The following is a 23,947-nucleotide window of genomic DNA, read 5'->3' as shown; positions in this document are numbered from 1 at the left end:
GTATGTTCTCTTATTATATTATTACGAGATGTGCAACAGATGTGTTAATTATATTAGATGAAAATGTAAAAAGACTTGGAATGATTAAACATCTATGTTAATATAACTTTGTTGATAATCAAACGTGTTGATTGATCTTACTTAATCTCCTTAAATGTTGATATGGTATATTTAAAACTCCTAATGTGCAACAGATGTGTCAATCATATCAAGTTGAATTGTTATGAAAAGAACAAGCGATCAACTATAACATATCAGTGTGAAAAAGAGGTCAACTAAAAAGTCAAGCTTAACCAGCAACGAATCAGTATGAACAAGTAAACGAAGGGTATTGGATTATGACGGAATAATTTGTTAAAAATAGTTCACATCAGCTACTTTTATACAAGATCTTGATAAACGGGTTTTGATTACAACTTAGCAATGACCACTGATAGAAAAAATATTGACAAACAAACATGTACGCCAAACAATGATTATTTTAGTCAAATATGTTTGATGTCTTGCATTTAACGTATTAGAAACTCTCCTTGTTTATGGTGATGACATATGGTTAGACAAGAGTCAAATGCTTATATGTTATTATGTGATCGCTGATGTAAATTACATCTAACAATATATAGTAGCAGTATAAGAGAAACGGTATCACTACTGGAGCATGAACTGCTTACTCTTTTTGAACAACTCACTAAAGTAATGTTAAACATATCAGACGTAACCACAAAATACTTGAAACTGGAGCCTACCACCATCTACTAAATTTTTTCGCTGTGTTGAAGACCAATTGCTGGCCTTTGGCGGGTTTATTGCTCTTCTGTTGAGTTGTTTCTTTGACACATTTCCCATTTCCATTCTCATTTTTATGACATATTACATACAGTGCTTTCCTAATAAACCGAAATTGTTTTAACCGCTTAACTATGCAAATTAAATACAGGTGAGATGGAGTCGAACTGATTGAACTCGGAATTGATCTGAACCTGTCAATCAGATATTTGGTAAATAAAACATATGTATGAGAATGATGTCAAGGGTATTTAAACTTTATCCACTAAAATTTAAAAAAAAATAAGTTCAAGCAAATTGTATTTGAAGATCTTGCATACCTTATGATTACTCTATAAACCGAATACAATTTGAATATATTTTGTAGCAAACTGAACATGGTCGACTGTACAATAAGGTCGTACGGTGACTTATAATTGCTTATACCTACCTGTCGTCTGTCTTTTATTTTCCTTTTATTATTTCAAGGGAAAAGACATAAAATTCAGGTTGATCATGAACTATGAAATATAAGTGATCATGAATTAGTCCTGGTTGCATTTTATTTTTCGTATCGAAACAGTGAAACATTTTGAAAAAAACAGTTGTTGACAAGGGTCATTTGTTTATACAATTATTTTGTATGTTGGTGAAATGCAGTACTTAATCTGGGACAAGATACTTCTGTTTCAATTTGTTTCAAACTGGATAATTGAAATCAAATGACTTGGTAAATGTGATTGTTAATGGAAATATCAAATAAGAATTAAAAGGAAGAAATTGATATTCAATTTATTATTATTTTAATCTCGGAAGTCTGTAGTTGTATGTTATATTTCTTCAATTTGTTCTTCAGATCCATCATCACACTATTTATCACAACAACCTGAAGAATATCAAACAGTTTAAATAAGCACTATAGTACTGAAAACATGCTAAGAAGTAGGGCTATGTAAGTTTCTTCTCCCTTGTTGAATATACAACTCAAAATATTTTATTTACCCAAGTTGCTACTATCAAGTGAATATAAAAGGATTTGACATAAAAACAAAGTTTGAACATTTACAATTTATGGTTTGGCAGTACGGTTAACATAGTTTCGAGAATAATAGGTTTCACAAGGCATTCAATAATTGTAATCAGAAATTTATTTTTTATTCACCCATCATCTTAGTTTCTTGCACAGATTTCGTATTAATTTTGAGATATTTAAGAAAATCAAGAAATTGTATTACTATTTATCTTTTGTATACCGTTTTCGACATTTCTATTTGTTAAGTAACTTTGATCTCAGGTCATCTGTAAAGTACTTTCAAGATAAGCCAACGTCTTATGAGTTTTGATCATTTCCCTTTTTGTTATGTTATAACTGTTTCCATAATTTATAGCTACGGACAAGTTTAAAAAACATATACTATTTTTAACATCTTGCTAGGTATTGTACTCTTGTTATCTTATTGTTGTCTCATTTACTACGATGTTAAAAGTTTTCCTCTTGTACTTTAACTCCTTGTGAATGATGGAAATATTTGGGAATTGTTTTAAATGGTTAAGAATTCTATACTAACCCTTTACAGGATTGAAACATGTATGTCCACATCCGTTAAAACATAGTAGTTGTCCATTCGGACAACCACCAAGTTCTACACATGAACCAATGCCGGGTGGAGGACAAACATCACAATCCATTGCGCCTGAAAAATGTCAAGTGAGTTACATTTGCATCCATAGCATAAAGTATATGTTCTGTGTGATATCTGTGTGATAATGGTTCTGTACATTGTGAAAAGATAAGTATGAAAAGTAAGTAAGATGATAAGTGGAAATATCTGTAAAGTAATACATGTAGAGTATATATCAACACAACAACAGCAAAGAAGTATTTAACAATACACATGGAGCTATATAGTATATCAACATCGAAATAATCCCGAGTTTTCGATGTTTAAATTTAACAGACACAAACCAAGATCTTCCAACAGCTCACAATTCTCAAAATAGAAAATGAAAATGTAAGGTATTGGACGCGCAACATCCTGAACATCCTACACCATATACACTTAGACAAACGAGGCGTTTAATAAAAGACAATGACAGTCTTTTCTAAATACCTCCAGAAAAATATTTTGAGAATTGTGAGCTGTTGGCAGATCTTTGTTTGTGTCTGTTAAATTTAAACATCGAAAACTCGGGATTATTTTGGGGTTAATATACTATATAGCTCAATGTGTATTGTTAAATACTTCTTTGCTGTTGTTGTGTTGATGTATACTCTACATGTATTACTTCATTTTTCCTTGCATATACAGAACAACAGAAATTTGAAAAAAGGTTAGAAAATCATACATATGTGATTCTTCAATTGTTAAATTGAATACAAAATTACATGAACAAATTGTTCGCATGCGCACATCTTGACAAAATATCTGCAAAAAAAATGAACCAGGATATCTTAATACTTCGTTTCACATCAAAAAGTTTCGTGACAGATATACAAAAAAAAAATAACAGTCATATTTCTATATTGATTGTTTACATAGATATTCTACATGTTCAAAAATATATCTCAATTATAAAAATTCTTTATATTTGTTTTTACGGTGTGTGTATTAATATGGATCGAAAATACAATGACAAAATTGGATTTTTGATTTTCGTCGAGATCAATTATCAATACTTATTAGTTTGAAACAGGCTTTCTGAAAATAATGTACTCACTTAACAAAAATAGGATTTTTAAAGTCATAATAAACGAGTGACCGGTGAAAAATAATGTTATCCAATTCTTGAACCAATGCATACAAACATCATAAACTTAGTCTTCTTTGCACGATTTTATAATTTTTTTCGCATAAATTACGTATAATCGTCAACTTTTTTTTCAATCGGTCAGTGTTGTTGTGAAAATATGGCAGGTAAAGTTCGTGTTTTGAAGCCGAAGTTTAACGATTGTCATCTGTTTGTCAACAATTAACAAAAAGCATGGCTATTGAGTACGTGTTTAACATGCATGTACAATCAGTTAATAGTTTATTTTAAGGACATTCATGCGTATTGCGATAACCGGATTTTTACGAGATGGGTCATGCTGAGGTCACTTTGCATACGTAAAAAAATTTAGGAAGATTGCTTCCTGGAAGGAAGGAAGCAATCAAAATAAATTAAACGTCTTCTAAATATGAACAAACAAAAGAATTTTCTTCAGAAAAAAGTATATGTAAATAAGTTTTATAATGAAAACTATCCATTGTGTCATAAAAAACATATACATTATTTTTTTTAATTTGAGGTTTCTTATGATTAACAATCGAGAAAAATGAAAATTGTTAACATAGGGTTTTAATTGACTTTAAAGTACTTTAATGAGATAAAAAGGGGGGCGAAAGATACCAGAATTACATTCAAACTCACGTATCGAAATAAACCGCCATGGCTTAAAAAAAGACAAAACAAATGATAGTACACACAACATAAAAAACTAAGGACTAAGCGACACGAACCCCGCTAAACTATACCAACTAGACACAAACTAGTTAACTAAAAGTTTCCTCTGAGTCAAGCTCGTTGCGGTTTTTTTTAAATTAAATTCAGAAGACCGATTTTTTTAATTAATGTACCAGGATAATTCTATATTTTGTTAAATATCAAAAGGTTTAAAAAATAAACTCATCAGATATACCAGGATTGAAGTTTTATATTTTCGCCAGACACGCGGTTCGTATACAACAGACTCATCAGTCAGGCTTGAATGAAAAAATGCTAAATAGCCAAACAAAATATGAAGTTGAAGGGCATTGAGGATTAAAATTTTCTAAAAGTTTTCACAAAAACAGCTGATTTAATCTATTCCCGGGGTACACAAGCCTTAGTATTTCAAAAATTCAAAGTGTTGTTAACAGTTAATTTATAATTATGAACATATCAATGATAACTCAAGTCAACACAGAATTGCTTATGATAGGAATTTAAATGTCATATTGCTATAGTGATCGTTTTAGGTATAATTCCCGTCGATCAATTTATTTTAAGATGTAACAAATACAAAACTTGGCTGTATTATATTTTGGACTTATCCTGTGTATTATACATATTGACTTTTAACAAGGATGCAACGAAATAGTTGGACTTGATATTTAATGACATAGCGGTATTTATTCTAAAATTTGATTTATTTAGAAAAAATAAAAAACTATCTTTCTGTCACATAAGGCATGAAGGATTTATCGTTCTTGGGAAAAGTTCCAAATCATTGTCCGTCTTTGGCTATAATTTTGTCCCTTTTTGTTCATAATTAGCTTTTCATGATAAGAATGAGAAGAATTGTGTTTTTTTGGGTTTTTTTTCTTTACATTTTGGCCTTGAGCATCACTGACATATTGTCAAAATGCACAACTGGAGTTGTAAATTGTTATTGTTGAATGAATGTTATTATTTTTACTGGGTCGAAAGTCTTTACTGGTTGACAGTTAGTCCTCGAGATTATCACCATTAAAGTATCCTGTGCTTTGAAATTGGCATGATATGAATATATTGGTATATCATCAGTAATATCCCGCTAATGTAAAGCTCAGACAGCTTGACCAAATGTGTTAACCGTTCTACTCTTTGGTTTAAAATAAGCTTTTGTTTTTCACATATTTTTGCCCAGAACATCACTGAATAAACAATATCCGCGTATGGTTCAATTGTTCCGTCAATTTTATTACTAACATCGGGTCGGGACACAGTGAATTTATCAATTCATTAATGTTATACATTGATAATCTAACAATTAAGACACGCAAGCAAATTTGTCAATACAAGAGGATTTCGCGTGAACTTTCTTAATCAATGTGCGCAATTCAATGAAAAGTCGGTCAACAAGAAAAAATCTCATTATCTTACAATGATGTATTGAAATCAGCTCCAGATCATCAAGCATAAGATAAAGTTCACTAAAAGTACAAAGTTAAAAGAGTTGATACCATTAATTCATTATTTTGCTTAAAATTTTTTTTTTTTTTAACTGCGATAATTCTTGAGGGCCATAATTCTGCATAGGAATCAGAATTCGATGAGAAAGCATAAGTCATACTTTAAATCTTTGACGTATGTTTATGTACCAAAATAAGACTCATTTCTGTAGGCATAACGATGAAGTTCGAAGATCACCTTTATTGTGGATGGAAATACAGATTGACGGGACTAGGATAATTTTTTACATCTCTATGCTTCGGTCATTTCGTGACCTTGGTAATGGTATCTGTCGGAATCTGGTAGGTAGAGATATGTTAATCATAAATGAGAAAAAACGCCAATGCACAATGCTTAATAAAACGTGTAAAACTTTCTTTGTTGAATTATTATGTGGTTTCTGCTATTTCAATTTAAAACTTAAACAATGATGTTGGTAAGTATTAAAACCAATTTTTGTCATGCAATTTTAAACTAATGAAATAACAGATGTTAAAAAATGATCCTACCTTTGCATTTCACAGGCCATCCAATATTGGCACTGTGTGATTGTTGTATTGAATACAAAATCAGAACAGCGATTATTTTGCATGTGTTCATCTTGACAAAATTCTTGTTAATAAATTTACAAGGAAGACTTTATACTTCGTTGCATGTCAAAAGCAACAGATGTGGAAAAAACTAAACGTCAAATTGCTTTATTGATTGCTTCAGCAAGTGATTTTACAGTACAATCTCTATCACAAATACTAGGTCAATTATTCTTATTCTATTTTAGATTTTAAAAGAATGTTTGAGTTAGTGACATTGTTATAAAATCCAATAGAAAATGTCTACTTCGTTCAACATTTAATATGTTTTAATTCATTGTTATCTCTTTATACCCATTAAATATTTATCAAAGGTACCAGGCTTATAATTTAATACGCCAGACCGGCTTTTCGTCTACATAAGACTCATCAGTGACGCTTTGATAAAAAAAAAAGTCTGAAATGCAAGACAAGTACAAAGTTTAAGAGCATGGAGGACCAAACGCAATCTCCATACAGCGCTCGTTTACTTTCCGTATACTTAGTACACTACAATACATATTTAGTGTAGTGATACGAAGTAAGTACTGCGCCGGAGATTGGACCAAACATTCCAAAAATTTGTGCCAATTACGGTTAAGGTAATTTATGCATAGGATTAGAAAATCTTTAGTATTTCGGATAATTTATATTTTTTCAAACAGTAAATGTATAAAAGTGACCATATAATTGATATTCATTTGTACACCGAAGTGCTGACTACTGAGCTTGTGATACCCTCGGGGTCGAAATGTCCGCCAGCAGTGGCATCAACCCAGTGATGTAAATAAAGCAACGACAATTAGTGTCAATAAATGTACCAGGTAGACTTTACACTTCGTTTAACGTCAAAAGAAAAAGTAACAGATGTAGAAAAAACTAAAAGTCATATTGCTTTAGCTATTGATTTTACACTTCAATCTCTATGACAAATTCCGATCAAATAACCAAATTATCCTTATTCTATTCTAATGTTTTTGAAGAGATATTGGCAATGGAGTTCATGATATTCGCAAAGTTTATTAAAACCTTATAGAAAAATTCTACTTCGTTTAACTGTTACCACGACAGGAATCAAAATATGTAACGATGAAATCACAGTACAGTCAATTAAGAAATTATTTCGTTTATTTATTTATATGTTTGAAGAAATAGACATCAATATGATCAAGCGCCCCCGGATTCTGTGGTACTGTGGATTCATTTATTTTCGTGGGTATCAATTTTTGTGGAATGCTGAAAACTTGCATATTCGTGGATATTTGATTTCGTGGTTTTGGCAATCTCTGTATAAAAGGCGCATTGGAAATATGTTATTCGTTGAGCCTTTGAATTCACCGGAACCCACGAAAATTGATATCTAACGAATAATGATGAATCCACAGTATTATGTATTTTGTGTATTGATTGTATTAATGAATGACACAGCAACTAACTTCCTAACACTAGGAAAGGGTTGAATGGTTGATTGTTTGTGTCAGGTTAAATGTTCACTTGAATATATTTATAAGTTCTATGTTTTCTTTAAACAAGAACAAAAAGACAATTGAAAATTGTTTAAGCCAACAAAATAGAAAATCTTCTCTCTTTGTTTGATGGTGTGTTGATTTTTAAATGATTTGTATGTTAGGCTATTGATATCAGAAGTTTAATCAATGTTAGCTTATTAATCCGTATTCGATCAGCATTATTAAACTAGAGGCTCAAAAGAGCCTGTGTTGCTCACTTTGGTCTATTTACATGTCAACCAAGGACACAAATAGATTCATGACAAAATTGTGTTTCGGTGATGGTGATGTGTATGTAGATCTTTCTTTACTGAACATTCTTGCTGCCTACAATTATATCCATCTTAAATGAACATAGCCAAGTAGTTACAGTGGAAAATATTTTGTGAAAATTTACAATAATTCACAAAATTTATGTAAATTGTTAACAATTGACTATAAGGGACTATTACTCCTTAAGGGGTCAATTGGCCATCTTGATCATTTGACTTATTTGCAGTTCTTACTTTGCTGAACATTATTGCTGTTTACAGTTTATCTTTATCTATAATACTATTCAAGATAATAACCAAAAGCTGCAAAATGTTCTTAAAATTACCAATTCAGGGGCAGCAATCCAACAACAGGTTGCCTGATTGGTCTGAAAATTTCAGGGCAGATAGATCTTGAAGTAATGAACAATTTAATTCTGTCAGATTTGCTCTTAATGCTTTAGTCACAGAGATATGAGCAATTATACTTTAAATTAAATTATATTTTACCCTATTTCCTATTTTTAGCCATGTCGGCCATCTTGGTTCCCAAGCAGGGTCATATAACACATATTTTAAACTAAATACCCTAATGATGATTATGGACAAGTTTGGTTAGATTTGTCTTAGTAGTTTCAGAATAGAAGATTTTTGTAAAAGATTACAAACATTTATGAAAAATTGTTAAAAAATAATCATAAAGGGCAATAATTCCTTAATGAGTCAACTGAACATTTTGGTCATGTTGACTTATTTGTAGATCTTACTTCGTTAAACATTATAAATGTTCACAGTTTATCTCTATCTATAAGAATATTCAAGATAATAACAAAAAACGGCAACATTACCTTAGAATTACCAATTCAGAAGCTAACAACGGGCTGTCAGACTCATCTGAAAATTTAAGGACAGATAGATCTTCACCTGAAAAACAATTTTACCCCATGTCAGATTTGCTCGAAAGGCTTTGATTTCAGAGATATAAGCAACAACTTACATTTTACCCCCTATGTTCTATTTAAGACATGGTAGCAATCTTTGTTGGTCATCGAACAACTTTTTTAAACTAGACACCCCAATGATGATTGTGGAAAATTTCGGTTGAATTTGGCTCAGTAGTTTCAGAGTAGAAGATTTTTTTAATAGTTTACAGACTACAGACGACGGACGACGGACGCCAAGTAATGAGAAAAGTTCACCTGGTCCTTCGCCCTTCTGGCCAGGTGAGCTTAAAATCAATATCTGAATCACAATTCAGTCAATTGCGATAAGAACAAATATACAACTAGTCTTCCGAAAGTTTCATCTGTGTTTTCTGCAAAATTTCTTAACCAAAAATGTCATGTGCGTAATTTTATGGCATGCAAAAATTGTTAACCAAAAATGTCCTGTTGTTTCTTTTTCTTTTAAATTCATCATTGAGAGGGAAGGGTTTGATGCATCATCTGCCAAAACCTTGTTGATATTCATCATTTTGTGTCTGTAGTATATAGATAATTACCAATTTTTGAGTACCAAAAAAACGTCAAAAACACTAATATACATGTATGCATATAGTATTGTGTGTATATAAGACTTGTTCCCATTCGGAATATTTATGAATGTCAACATTTGAAGTATAAACATACATGTCTAAAAAGTAAATTTGAAATGTCATGCTAATATTTGTAGTCTGAAGGTATATAAATGGTTGAAAGTATCGTGTAATTCCTGCAGAAAAACTGCCAAAGCTATTATAGTTTATTGACCATGAAAATAACAAACGTTGTCGAATTTGAACATGTTGAACATCTGAATTTAACATGATTAACGAAATTTTCAAATATTTTGGTTTTCTGACACAAGAATATCAAAAGAAAATATGTCGAAAAAAATCAGTTTTTTATACCAAACTTTCTACCGTAAATTTGGTTTTAATGAAAGCTATTAAAAAAAATGTTTGTCTTGTAAAAACCATAGCAACTACTGTCCCTTTTCCCCCGCCCCCTTCACGCATACCCCCTTCCAAAATAAACTTATATATGTTAATAACCACCTCATTGAATGACAACAATGTGGTATTGCTTAATTTCTAATTGCAATAAATATGAATCTGAAAGGAATACATATTACCATCGTTTAATCTTTTTTAAAATAATAATGCGGTTAAATGTAGTAAACAAACACAAGTTATCTACCTTTTATCGTTCGACTCATGTCCAAGTCAACCAGTGGAAGTTTTGTTATTGCATCGGAAAGGTAAATATTCCTTTAAAATTATATAAATGTATAACTGCAGTATGGTGTGAAAATTAGTAAAGGTAAGCATAAATATCAGAAACATAGACAAATGAGGCGTAAATGACAATATAAAAAATCAGGTAAATACATTATAAATCATACTTCCTTGTATAGTACGATAAAATCAAGGTACTGTAATACGGTCAACTCCGATAATCTAATTACTATCTGATTGTTTACGAATTAAAGATAGAGATGTTCATCTCACCGTAGACAAATAATAGAACTGGTATTATTTCAACTTTCAGTGAATGTTTCGCCTATAAAAGTATAAGATTTGTTCAATTCGATAAGTTCTGTTGTCTTGTCTTGTCTTCGGAATCAATAGAGACTGTTTCATAATTACATACTATTATAATTTTTTATAAATCACGCTTAATATTCGTAGCACAATTGAGAAGGTTTTAAAAAGAATTAAACAATATCCAAATATTTCACACAGTCAAATGATAGTACACATACATATAATTTTATTGTTTGTCCTATATTACACCAAATGCATTGTATTGTTGATTAATGAAACTGATAGGTGGTAACTAACCTTTACTTTTTGTTTGCAGTATTTTGTTCTGTCAACAACTTCGTAAAAATCCAAATTTTTAAGATCGATTTAAAGGCTTTTAAGTTAAAATATCAAACATTTCCAAGATTTCTTCATCTTTTTGAATTACAAAAATATATAGCTGCGGAACCGTAGCGCGTAGATACTGATGTTATTTTTGTTACTATTTGCGAACCATACAAATAAGATAAGGACCTAAGAGCTACGGTTCTGTAGCTAAAAAAGTTTATGAAAACTTGGAAAATATGAAATGATCAGAATTTAATACACTATCAATAAATACGTCAGATAATCGACATCATTCATAAACTGACCCCTTTAAAGTAAATATTTCCAAGTATATCACATTGAAACTATGGTTTTGAAAATTTTATACCACGGACTAAAAGATGATAGAATCAATTATGTACTACTTGTGTATGAACCCTCATAAACCATGAAATTCGAATAAATTTACACCGTATAAATACCTTTAAATATGTTCCATTATCATGATTATAGATCACTAAATTAAATGATATTTTAAGATATTTATAACAATGCTAGCTAAGACGTTTGCCAAATACACAAATGTGAAATTATTTTTTTAATACTAATTACAAATCTATTACCAGGGAATCCATGTCAACAAAACAAAAACAAAACAAATGCTATGAATAAACAAAACATGACATGGAAAAACATACAGTCACATCCTGGCTTATTAAGGTGGGATGACACATTAGCAGTCTAGAGCAGCAACTATTGTAGACAGACTAATAAGAACAAATCATGGGTAACTAATCAATTTACATAAATCGCCTTTAGTGACAGTTTATATATGTAAGTTTCCAAATATTCAGTTTCAAATATAAGTCTGAAGGCAAACAGATATTCCAAATCAAATATATTCAGTTTCACATATAGGTCTATACACAGAATAATTTATCAAATTTAATGACACCACAAAAAAAATAATAAGTGTTTCCTTTTATTTTCAGGAAATGGCGTCAAAATCCCCAAACATGTTCTGTGGAACCTGTGGCAGACGAAGTAAATCCACCAAAGCTGTAAAATATTGTACAGACTGCAAGGACGGACTATGTTCAGACTGCGTAGATTTTCACGGAAGCATTAAAATATGTGCATCCCATCATGTTATAGATGTCAACGTGATTGACGGAAATCCAGTCATTGTCAATAAATCATGCGATGTTCATCCGGATATGGTTTTAGAATACTTTTGCTCTGACCATGATACATTGTGTTGTCGGTTATGCATTGCCAGTGATCATCGCTCTTGTGACAAACTACTGCCAATTGAAGTAGCTGCCAAAGGAGTCAAAAGTTCAACCATGTATGAAGAAATTAACACAGATGTCCGTATTCTCATTAATGCTGTTAACGAACTCGAAGATAAAAAGAGAAAGGGCATGGTCAGTCTTAATAATAGTAAGGCGTATGTTCAGCAAGAAGTTAAAACCTTGAAGAAACAATTGCAGAAGCGCATTCAAGAAATGGAAGAAGCTGTCATGTCTGAAATTGACGAAATGCATACAAACGTGTCAAAAGAATCAAGTGACGACCTTGAAAAAATATGCGATCGACGAAAAAAGATACAAAATATTTCTGAACAGTTTGAATCCTTCACAACACAAGGATCAGACAGTCAAATATTCATGTTCATTTATGATATAAAAAAAGAACTGAACTGTAATGCAAATGATTTTCAAGAACTGCTATCGTCCCAAAATGATGTTTCTCTTTCGCTTAAAGAGTCTGATTTGTTGTCCGTTATGAAGTCATTTGGTTCCATTGAAATAAAGAAGTCTTGTCTTGATATCAAATACCAACCGTTTAATGTCAAGCAAGCACAATACCTGCATCTGCAGAGAAAGATGCTTACACAATTCAAAGTTGATGTTAAATTCAAAGTATCTGGTGCAGGTATTGCCGGCATAGGTGTGACAAAAGAAAATAGATTGTTTCTGTGTAATCAATCTGGTATCGACCTATTTGTTATGTCAGACAAAGGTCAACAGTTGGCAATCATTCAAATGGACGGAGTACAGTGGGGGATAGCTATGGAAGAAGATAAAAATTTAGCAGGGATTACACTACCAGGAATAAACTCTATTCAACCAGTAGATATAGTTACAATGAAGAAAGGACAACTGATCAAAGTACCCGAACGATGTAATGGTATTGCTCTTATTGACGATCAAATTGCTGTTGGTTGTACCAGCAAAATATATATTATAAGTAAAACAGGTGAAATAAAGAAGACACTTGATGTTGGAATCAACAGTATATACTCAATATCAGTTGGACTCAAACATCAACTTTACTATGCTCAGGCTTATACAGGAAAGTCTACATTGAAAAGTGTAGGATTAGATGGAACAGTTACGTCTGTTTCTTCTGAAAATACTTACCACGTAATTGATGTTAAAACCGACAGAACAGGGAATACATATTTACTGGAATACAAAGCAGCAAATTTTAAATTGTTTTCATTTGAAGATAAATCTATTAAAACTATTTTGACACAAAAGGATGGACTGAATATGCCATATGGCTTTGCTTTCAGTAATGATTTTTCTAAACTGTTTATTTCAAATTTCGCTACCAAAGAGATATTGGTATTTCTGTGCACATAAAAAAAAAACAAAGAATAATCGGTTCAAAAGTAAATCAACATGTATTTTTGCATCTGTTTGAATAAAGAAGTTAGTTTTTATTTTTTTTTTATAACTATAGCATTTTAAAAAAGTAGTTTGGTTTTAATATAAAGACATTTGTATGGGAGGAAACTATACGAATCTTATTACTGGTGATTTCCAATGAAATACTATGAATTATTGTAAAACAATTCTTGCGAACAGTGCTTTCTTATTTCTTGTTGTAATCACTTAAGTTGTTACATGGGTTCATCGAGTAACATTGATAACTGGCTGACATAATATTGTCTTTGTGTATATATTTACCGAATCAAAAACGATCAACAGGTGAGTTTTGTATTGACTATTTAGCTCGTATGGCATTACTATATGTCCTAAGGCTCATACAGATGAGAACAGTAAAACGTGATAAGTTTGACTTTTAAGAAATAAAGCCACTAATTCATCCTGCTCATAGCCACATTCCATGTGTTTAATTCTGCAACTTCAAGCATGAATAGCTACTCTTTCTTAGGTTAAGACACAATACTATATCATGACTAGTACTGAAAAATTTATAAAATTGAGAATAGAAATGGGGAATGTGTCAAAGAGACAACAATCCGACCAATGAGCAAACAACAGCCAAAGGCCACCAATGGGTCTTCTATACAGCGAGAAACTCCCACACCTGAAGGCGTGCTTTAGCTGTCCCCATAACAAAAATATATACTAGTGATAATATACATCATACTTAACTCCGAAATATACACATAAAACTACAATTTAAAATCATACAAGACTAACAAAGGCCAGATGCTACTGCTTTGGAACAGGCGCAATAATGCAACAGGGTTAAACATGTTTTCGGAGATCTCAATATTTTAACGATGGCGGTGTCAGCAATACTCGAACCTAAACAATTGAAACCGAAGTATGCATAAGCACTTGAAAAGGTGAAAGATACATGTATAAAGCCCTGATGGGACTTTTGTCAAATCCATGCATCTTCAAACAGCATGTTTTGAATTCGAAGCATTTGAAGCACTTACTTTTAGTTTTCCTTCATCAAGAAATCTTAAAAAACATAAATACAAATAGGAATTATCATAAATAGGGAACATTCTTCACAATATTCTAGAGGACACAGTTTACAAAATCTGTATTCTAAAACTACAATCATAATTACATAAAACTCTTAAAGTCTAGCTGCGGTATAAATTGTTGAGTGTCTACGGGTCTAATTTCAGCTGTTCGTCGGAAGATGTGAAAAGGACGCAACAAATTCTTCTTTAGCGGTGCTTAGGGAATAACATATTATTTAAACAGTCTAGTCTTTTTGTACTTTATACTGGCACGAAAGTTTAAATTTTTTTTTTATCTTCTTTGTTGTTTTCTAAATCTAAGAAAATTATTTTCGGTGAACGAAAAGTTCCCTCCTCATGCTTAGCTCTGAATCCTTGTCCGCATGATTGAATATATTGACTGCCAGTGGTCATTTGCGATAATATTGATCTTGCAAATTTAGATTAGATCCCGTATTTTTAATACATTCATATCAAGCATCATTGATATACTCATCTTATAGATAAAATAGAGGCGCGAAAAAATATCGAAACGTTGAACTTTTATGGTTTTAATCTTTATTCGATTGTCTAAAGTACACATATGTTTCACTGACAATCATACTATATCTTCTGGTAGTAATATTGAAATTTATTGCTAAAAGGTGCAAATTAAAAAATCATTTATTAAATTAACATATATGTCGATTATTAAGCAGTAAAAGATCAAATACACATCCTTGTTTTGTCTGTCTTGTGTTTGTCTATTTGTGTTTCTTTTTGAAGAGGTCCTATATGTTGTTCTTAATTATCATTATCTGTTTTTACAATTTGATTGCATTGAAACTATTCATTAGATTTCAAAGCATTAATAACAGACAGTTTGTAAACAAGGATACATAATTTTTTGAGACAAACTGTACAAAAGAATCGTATACCTAAGCTTATGTTGATCTATTATGTATTACATTTTCAAGTTGAATCGAGCATGTCCTAGTTTAGTACGTATAATGCGTCGCTTATTGATTGTATTAATGAATGACACAACAACTAACTTCCTTAGAGATATTGGAGCAAACTTGAAAAGTGTCAGGTAAAATATTCACATGAATATATCCGTTCTATGTTTTCTCTCAACTAAAACAAAAAGAAGAAATTGTTTAAGCCAGCAAAATAATAAATTTTCTCTCTAATTGCTTGACTACGGTGTGTTGATTTTCAAATGATTTGTATGGAAGGCTATTAATATCAGAAATTAAACAATGTTAGCTTATATCATCATCGACATGTTAAAAAAAACAATATCTGAATCACACTTTAGCCACTTGCGACAACAACAAATACAACCAGTCGTCTGAAAGTTTCCACTGTGTTTGTCGTATGAGGGTGTTTATTTTTAAGACATACAATAAAATGTTTACCGAAAATGTTCTCTCGTTTATTTATTTTTTTAAAATTCATCTTGAAAGTGAAGGGGTTGATGCACCATCCGTCGAAATTCTGTTGAAATTCACCATTTTATGTCTACAAAAGTAAATTTAAAATGTCATGCTTATATTTGTAATCGTGGTTGAAAGTATCTTAAAATTGCCATAGCTATTATTATTTGTTGACAATGAAACTTTGCCGAATTTCACCATTCGAAATTTACGATTTTTTTAAAACAATTTGGCGAATTGTTCTTTAATGAACAAGAAAACAAAATATATCGAAAAATTTCTACCTTCTTCATGTTCTACTGTTAAATTCGTTTTGATGAAAGCTAGAACAAAACAAAATGCTTGTCTTGTAAAAATCATAGCAGCTAACGTCCCTCTTCCCCGCCCCGTTCACGCATACCCCCATACAAAGTAAATGGCGAAATAAACTTATATGTTAATATCCACCTCATTTAATTTAAATATAAATCTGAAAAATACATATCTCCATCGTTAAATGATTTACAATATTAATACGGTTAAACACAGGTAGTAAACAAACACAAGTTATCTACCTTTTATCGGTCGACTCAAGTCCAAGTCAACAAGTGGAAGTTTTACTATTGCATCGGAAAGGTAAATATTCCTTTGAAATTATATAAATATATAACTGTAGTATGGCGTTGAAGTGTAAAAATTAGTAAAGGTAAATATTCCTTATAAATATAAATTCAAGTAAATCCATACTTCCTTGAATAGTTCGATAAAATAAAAGTACTGTCGACGGGTTTACTCCGATGATCTTAATACCTGATTGTTTACGAATTAAAGAAAGAGATATTCATCTCACCGTAGACAACTGGTAGAATTAGTGTTTACATTTTTAGTGCATGTTTGGCATATAAAAATAAAGCATTTGTTTAATTCGATAAGTTCCTTTGTCTTGTCTTGTCCTGTATTCGGGGCAAACAGGGACATATTCACAATTATATATATAAATGCATATCAAATGTTAAGACAAATACAGGAACATAATGAAAGGTGTGAATATTTAATTTGTTATCGTAGCACAATTGGGAAGGTTTTAAAGAGAATCTAACAATATCCGAATTTTTAAAGATATTCCACATAGTACACATACAAGCTTATAAATTTTACATTATTTTGTTCGTCCTATATTACATGTATTATTCACTTCATTGAAATGCTGATTGATGAAACTGATAGGTGGTTACTTACATAACATTTTTATTCATGCTGTTTTATTTGCAGTATTTTGTTATGTCAACTTTATGAAAATAAAAATTTAAAAGAACAATTTCAAAGCTCTTTATTTTAATATCAAACTTTTTCAAGATTGCTCTATCTTTTTGAATTAATATGTTTGTGTTTAATATAATATAACTATCTATACTTAAGTACCTCTATATCAATAACTTGACGCTTCCTCGAGTAAATGTAATGTTAAAACTACCATAAGCATATTTCAGTTTAATATGATTACACCAAATTCTGAATTGTGTCCAAGAAAAAAAGCACACAATTTTGCATTTTATGTTTGATCACATCTGGTCCAGATTTTTTGTTAAAATCTAAAAGTATATATATGACTAAGTATTAGGGGTCTTCTCATCTCCTGTTCTTATATGTAATTTCAATGTCTATGTAATCATATTTTGGGTAAACCAATATAATCTGGTAGCCATGGTGTAGCAAGAATCACTCAAAGTGGCATTCCACACCACTAAAAAAGAAAGAAACGTTGTAGGGTATAAATTAGCAATGTTATAACACTTACATACCAGAATTATTTTTTTTTTGGCATTTTTATCTTGAGATGAAATCTCTGTTCTGTACTGTTTTACGTTTTCATTTTCGTGTCTATTTCTGTGTGTTATCCAGAATTATAATGCCATCGATCTGAATTTCTATTTTTGTTTACATACAGATGACGAGTTTATATCTACATATATAAGAGTTAATCCTTGTAATGATAATGTTTTATGAATTATAACAATGTTTCCTTTTATCTTGAGGTCTGCAAAAGATATAGCTGCAGTACCGTAGCTCTTAGGTCCTGATGTTATTGTCTTACTATTTGCGGACCATAATAAAAATAAAATAAGGATCTTAGAGCTACGATTCTGCAACTATAAAAAGTGTATAAAAACTTCACATATCTGAAATGATCAGAATTAAATACACTAGCAATAAATACGTCAAATAATTGACATCATTCATAAACTGACCCCTTTAAAGTAAATGTGTCCAAAAATATCAAATTGAAACTAGTATGTTTTTGAAATCTTGATACCACTGACTTAAAGATAATACAGTAAGTTATGTATTACTAGTATATTAACCCTCATAAACCATAAAATTCGCTTGAATTTACATCGTATAATTATCTATAAATATTTTTTTCTCCAATTATAGATTACTTAATTCAGTGATATTTTAAGATAATTATCACAATGTTAGCTAAGATACAAATACAAATGTGAACTATTTTTTTTAATAATAATTACAAATCTATTACGTGGAAATCCGTGTCAACAAAACAAAAACAAAACAAATACTATTAAAAACAAAATATGGCATGGGAAAACATACACTCACATATTTAGGTGTGATGACACATAGGCAGTCTTGAGCAGCAGCTATGGTAGACAGACTAAGAGTAAGAAATAATAGGTAACTGATCAATTTACATACATCGCAACTTGTTTGTGTAAGTTTTCGAATATTCAGTTTCAAATATAAGTTTACAGGCAGACAGATATTCCGCATCAAATATATTCAGTTTCAAATATATGTTTGAACGCAGACAAATTGATCAATTTAATAACACCAAACTGATAAAAAATAAAAGTGTTATATTTTATTTTAAGGAAATGGCGTCAAAATCCCCAAACATGTTTTGTGGAACCTGTTCAAGACGAAGTAAATCCACCAAAGCTATAAAGTACTGTACAGACTGTGAGGATGCACTGTGTTCAGAATGTTTAGATGTCCACGGAACAATTAAAGCATGTGCGTCCCATCATGTTATAGATGTCAACGTGATTGACGGAAATCCAGTCATTGTCAATAAATTATGCGATGCTCATCCGGGTATGGTTTTAGAATACTTTTGCTCTGACCATGATACATTGTGCTGTCGGTCATGCATGGCTAGTGACCATCGGTCATGTGACAAACTGCTGCCAATTGAAGTAGCTGCAAAAGGAGTCAAACGTTCAACCATGTATGAAGAAATTAACAATGATGTCCGTATTCTCAATACTGCTGTAAACGAGCTGGAGGATAAAAAGAGAAAATCCATGCTCAGTCTTAATGACAGTAAGGAGATTGTTCAGCAAGAAGTTACAAACTTGAAGAAACAATTGCAGAAGCGCATTCAAGAATTGGAAGCAGATCTCATGTCTGTAATTGACAAAATGCATACAAACCTGTCAAAAGAATCAGGTGACGACCTTGAAAAAATATGCGATTGACAAAAAAAGATGCAAAATATTTCAGAACAATTTAAATCCGTCACAACACATGGATCAGAAAGTCAAATATTTATGTTCATTCATAATATGAAAAATGAATTGAACTGTCAGGCCAATGATTTCGAAGATCTGTTATTGTCACAAAAAGGTGTATCTCTTTCGTTTATAGAATCCGATTCGTTGTCTTTTATCAAATCATTTGGTTCAGTGGAAATGAAAGAGGCTTCCTTTGATATCAAATACAAGCCGTTTAAGGGTCAGCAAGCACAAAACCTGCAGCAGAAGAGAAAGATACCAACACAATTTAAACTTGATGTCAAATTCAAAGCAGCTGGTGCAATTATTGCCGGTATAGGTGTGACAAAAGATAATAGATTGTTCCTATGTAATACTGCCAGTAGCAATTTATATGTTATGTCAGACAAAGGTCAACAGTTGGCAACGATACAAATGGACGGACCTCAGTGGGGGATAGCTATGGAAGAAGAAGCGAATTCAGCATGGGTCACACTACTAGATAAACATTCCGTCCAGGCAGTAGATGTCGTTACAATGAGGAAGAAAGGACAACTGATTAAATCACCCGGACGATGTCATGGTATTGCACTTATTGACGATCAAATTGCTGTAGGTAGTTACGGTAGAATATACATTATGTGCAAAACCGGTGAGATAAAGAAGACACTTGATGTTGGAGGCAGCGAGGTACACTCCATATCAGTTGGACAAAAAAATCAACTTTATTATGCTCAGGGTAATATAGGAAAATCCACACTGAAAAGCGTAGGATTAGATGGATTAGTTACTTCTATCTCTGCTGAAAATGTAAACTACCTGATTGGTGTTAAACTCGACAGAATAGGAAATGCATATTTACTAGAATGCGCAGCAGCACATTTTAAAATTTATTCATTTGAAGATAAATCTATTAAAACTTTTTTGACAAAAAATGAAGGACTGAATAATCCATATGGCTTTGCTTTCAGTAATGATTTTTCTAAACTGTGTATTTCAAATTGCAATACCAAAGAGATATTGGTATTTCAGTGCACATAAAAAACAAAGAATAATCGGTAGAAAAGTAAATGAACATGTTCATTTGCATGTTTGAATAAAGACGTTACTTTTCAATTTTTTATGACTATATCATTGAGTTTTTTTCTTTTATTAGAAAGACATTTCGTATGAAAGAAAATAATACGAATTTCCCATGCAATACTACGAAATATCTTAAAACAATTCATGCGAACAGTGCTTTCTTATTACTTGTCGTCATCACTTAAATTGTTACATTGGGTTCATCACGTAACATTGATAACTGACCCAAAAAAGTATTGTCTCTGCGTAGATATGTACATAATCTAAAACGATAAACATGTGAGTTTTGTATAGAATATTTAGCTTGTAAGGCATTACTATCTGTCCAAAGGGTCATATAGATGAGGACAGTAAAAAGTGATACGTACCCTATTAAGAAATAAAGCCGATCATTCATCCTGTTCATAGCCCCATTGCTTCTGTTTTTAATTCTGCATTTTCAAGCATTAATAGCTACTTTGTTTTGAGTTAAGAAAGAGCACTGGCTATGGTTACATGGAAATGTAACAATAATTAAAAAAAATATTGTTACATTGGAGACTAATTACCGGAATATAGCGTGGGGTAAGGAACCGATTAATTACTGATGCGACAATAATATTTGTGTCTACAGTTACATTATGTTATTGTTACATTAAGTACTGCTAGTAGGCTAGATTTTTTAAACTTAAACCTTCTATAGTTTTGTTGCTTAATTCTTTGGTATGTAGTGAATAATTTGAGTAATAATGATAATAATAATAATAATACTATTTAACAAATAGTGTTCAAATTGTTTTAAGTGTAAATTGTTTTGATGTTCATAAAGATACTAAACTGATTGAGAATGGCAATATGGAGTGTGTCAAAGAAACATCAATCTGACCAAAGAGCAGTTGAGTAGTGTCAAAGGCAAAACAAACAGTTCAATGGTTCGTTGTTAAGAACTTAATCTGAGAAAAGTGTTAATTTCAATGTATTTATTGGTTTGTGATGGCTGTTTGGAGTTGTTTCACATAAAATGCGTCGGACTATAACATGCTCAAAAACAACATACTGTGGATATGTGGAAAATGTCTTTGTCAATAAAAAAAATTAAAAAAAATGTATGCAATATTGCGCGTTTCGTCTACATAAGACTCATCAGTGACGCTCAGATTAAAATAATTATAAATCCAAACAGAGCATATAATTAATATTAATGTTAACACACATGTGCTGACTACTGGGCTGGTAATACCCTCTGGGACGAAACGTCCACCAGCAGTGGTATCGACCGTATGGTAAATATTTGTCAAAGGTACCAGGCTTATAAATTAATACGCCAGACGCGCGTTTTATCTTTATAAGACTCAGTGACGCTCAGATCAAAATGGTTAGAAACCCACACAAGTATAAAGTTGAAGAGCATTGAGAACCAAAACAAATACAAAAAGTTGTGCCAAATACCGCTGTGGAAAATCCATAGTTTTTCGAATAATTCATACTTTTGCAGTAAACAGTAAATTTTCAAAAAATGACCATATAATTGATATTCATGTCAATACTGAAGTGCTGACTACTTGGCTGGTGATACGAAATGTCCACCAGCAGTGGCATTGACCCAGTGGTGTAAATAGTTATCAAAAGTTCCAGGCTGATTATTTCAATAGCCAGACACACGTTTCGTCTACATAAGACTCATCAGTGTTTCGTCTTCTAACTATAGAAGGTCTAAGTAACGCTTTTATCGAAACGGTTAGAAACCTTTAGAAGTATAAAGTTAAAGAGCATAGAGGACCCAAAATTCCAAAAAGTTCTGCAAAATACGGCTATGGTAATATATGCCTGGTTTAAGAAAACCCGTAGTATTCCGAATAATTCATACTTTTGCAAACAGTAAATTTAAATAAAATGGCCATATAATTGATATTCATGTAAACAGAGAAGTGCTTACTACTGGTCTGTTGATACCCTCGGGAACGAAACGTTCACTAGCAGTGGCATCGACCCAGTGCTGTAAATTATTATCAAGACTTATAATTTTTATACGTTAGACGTGTGTTTCGTCTACATAAGACTCATCAGTGAGCCACAGATCAAAATGGTTAAAAACCTAAACAATTATAAAGTTGAAGAGCATTGAGAACCCAGAATTCGAAAAAAAAATGTGCCAAATACTGCTATGGTACTCTATAGTCAAAACTATACCATATCCCGACTAGTGCTGAAAAAATTAAAATACTTTTAATTACATACTCAAGCCCACTGGTTGTCGGAAGATTGGTAGTACAGAACCAGGTAATTTTGATCTGAACAAAAAAAACGAAATGTGCAAACCTATTTTACATTTTATTTATGTATATATTATTCCAATCAAGTCGAATTAGTTTTTTTTAACCTTAAATGCATTATCTACAGTATTTTTTTTCATCATTTTCAACTCTTTTAATTTGAAACCTCAAATCTAATGCTGTTTATGATTCTTGGAACTTGCTATGAGAACATTATGCCACAACAATCTGTTGCGTTTTACATCTTCAAAGTTTTTTTAACTTACAATGTATCTGGATTGCAGTTATTGGTTATTAACTGCAACCCTTAAATGGTAACCATGAAAATTAGGTCAAGGTCAAATGACACCTGTTGGTTGGACATGTAAACCATACAATCATTTGATACACCAAACATAGTAAACCTATAACCTATAGTACTTTAGACATGGACTTGACCACGGAAATTTCATCTGGTTCACTGATGCATGAAATAAGGTTGAGCTTAAGTGAAAACAAGTATTATGACCTTGAAAGGTAACTACATACCAAATATGGTTATCCTATACCTCATAATACGAACCGTGCATGAAAACGAGGTCAAGGACAATCAACATATGACAGACAGAAAGTTTGTAACATAAGGCATCTAAATACAAAGTATGAAGGATCTAGGTCTTTTATCTTATGAAATATAAAGCGTCTAAGAAGTTTGTTAATGTTACCGCCGGATCACTATCCCCATGTTGAGCTTTTTGCAACAGAAGTTGCAGGCTTGACAAAAATGTAAAAATGCAATGAGAAATTAACAATACAATGAACAAATAGAAAAGACATCTTTGTATTGAATCTGTACAAATTCTATCATATTCATTAAACAGAGCTTTTTTATAATTCAGTTTACCGTAATATGCTTATAAAGAAAATAGGATAAATGAAGCAAAAATATTGCCCAACCATAAAACGAGTAGAAAAACATAAAAATGGAACTTTGTAGAACACCTGTTTCATAAATAACCTTCGTGTTAGCTCGATATAAAACATAAATGACTAAGAATATGTGATGGATAAATATGATTTATTATGGTGATATAGGTTATAATGAACATGAT

At 31.4% G+C, this 23,947-nt stretch overlaps 3 protein-coding genes and 1 long non-coding RNA gene across 4 annotated transcripts; 3 read left to right on the top strand and 1 right to left on the bottom strand.

The window, feature by feature from the left end:
• Positions 1-1,541: 1,541 nt before the first annotated feature.
• LOC139527510 (uncharacterized) lies at positions 1,542-6,369 on the bottom strand. The gene is made up of 3 exons (XR_011665368.1): positions 6,228-6,369; positions 2,334-2,459; positions 1,542-1,651 (listed from the first exon to the last, which is right to left on the bottom strand). It is a non-coding gene; the product is annotated as an uncharacterized lncRNA (long non-coding RNA).
• Positions 6,370-10,203: 3,834 nt separating this feature from the next.
• On the top strand, positions 10,204-13,605 carry LOC139527509 (uncharacterized). Its single transcript, XM_071323008.1, has 2 exons — positions 10,204-10,284; positions 11,869-13,605. The coding sequence occupies exon 2, from the start codon at positions 11,872-11,874 to the stop codon at positions 13,525-13,527; it is 1,656 nt and encodes a 551-aa protein (XP_071179109.1). The 5' UTR covers positions 10,204-10,284; positions 11,869-11,871; the 3' UTR covers positions 13,528-13,605.
• A 2,944-nt stretch (positions 13,606-16,549) lies between these two features.
• On the top strand, positions 16,550-20,640 carry LOC139527508 (uncharacterized). The gene is made up of 2 exons (XM_071323007.1): positions 16,550-16,645; positions 18,901-20,640. The coding sequence occupies exon 2, from the start codon at positions 19,516-19,518 to the stop codon at positions 20,560-20,562; it is 1,047 nt and encodes a 348-aa protein (XP_071179108.1). The 5' UTR covers positions 16,550-16,645; positions 18,901-19,515; the 3' UTR covers positions 20,563-20,640.
• Positions 18,904-19,506, top strand: LOC139526343 (tripartite motif-containing protein 42-like). The gene has a single exon (XM_071321477.1). It carries the CDS (start codon positions 18,904-18,906, stop codon positions 19,504-19,506), a length of 603 nt encoding a protein of 200 aa, XP_071177578.1.
• Positions 20,641-23,947: the final 3,307 nt, after the last annotated feature.

The sequence above is a fragment of the Mytilus edulis genome, chromosome 6 (assembly GCF_963676685.1).
Source record: "Mytilus edulis chromosome 6, xbMytEdul2.2, whole genome shotgun sequence".
Lineage (NCBI taxonomy): Eukaryota > Metazoa > Mollusca > Bivalvia > Mytilida > Mytilidae > Mytilus > Mytilus edulis.
This window is presented reverse-complemented; position numbering and strand designations above follow the sequence as displayed.

Excerpts from the sequence above, each read along its gene's own strand:
- LOC139527509 (XM_071323008.1), top strand. The coding sequence starts at position 11,872 with ATGGCGTCAAAATCCCCAAACATGTTCTGTGGAACCTGTGGCAGACGA.
- LOC139527508 (XM_071323007.1), top strand. The coding sequence starts at position 19,516 with ATGCAAAATATTTCAGAACAATTTAAATCCGTCACAACACATGGATCA.
- LOC139526343 (XM_071321477.1), top strand. The coding sequence starts at position 18,904 with ATGGCGTCAAAATCCCCAAACATGTTTTGTGGAACCTGTTCAAGACGA.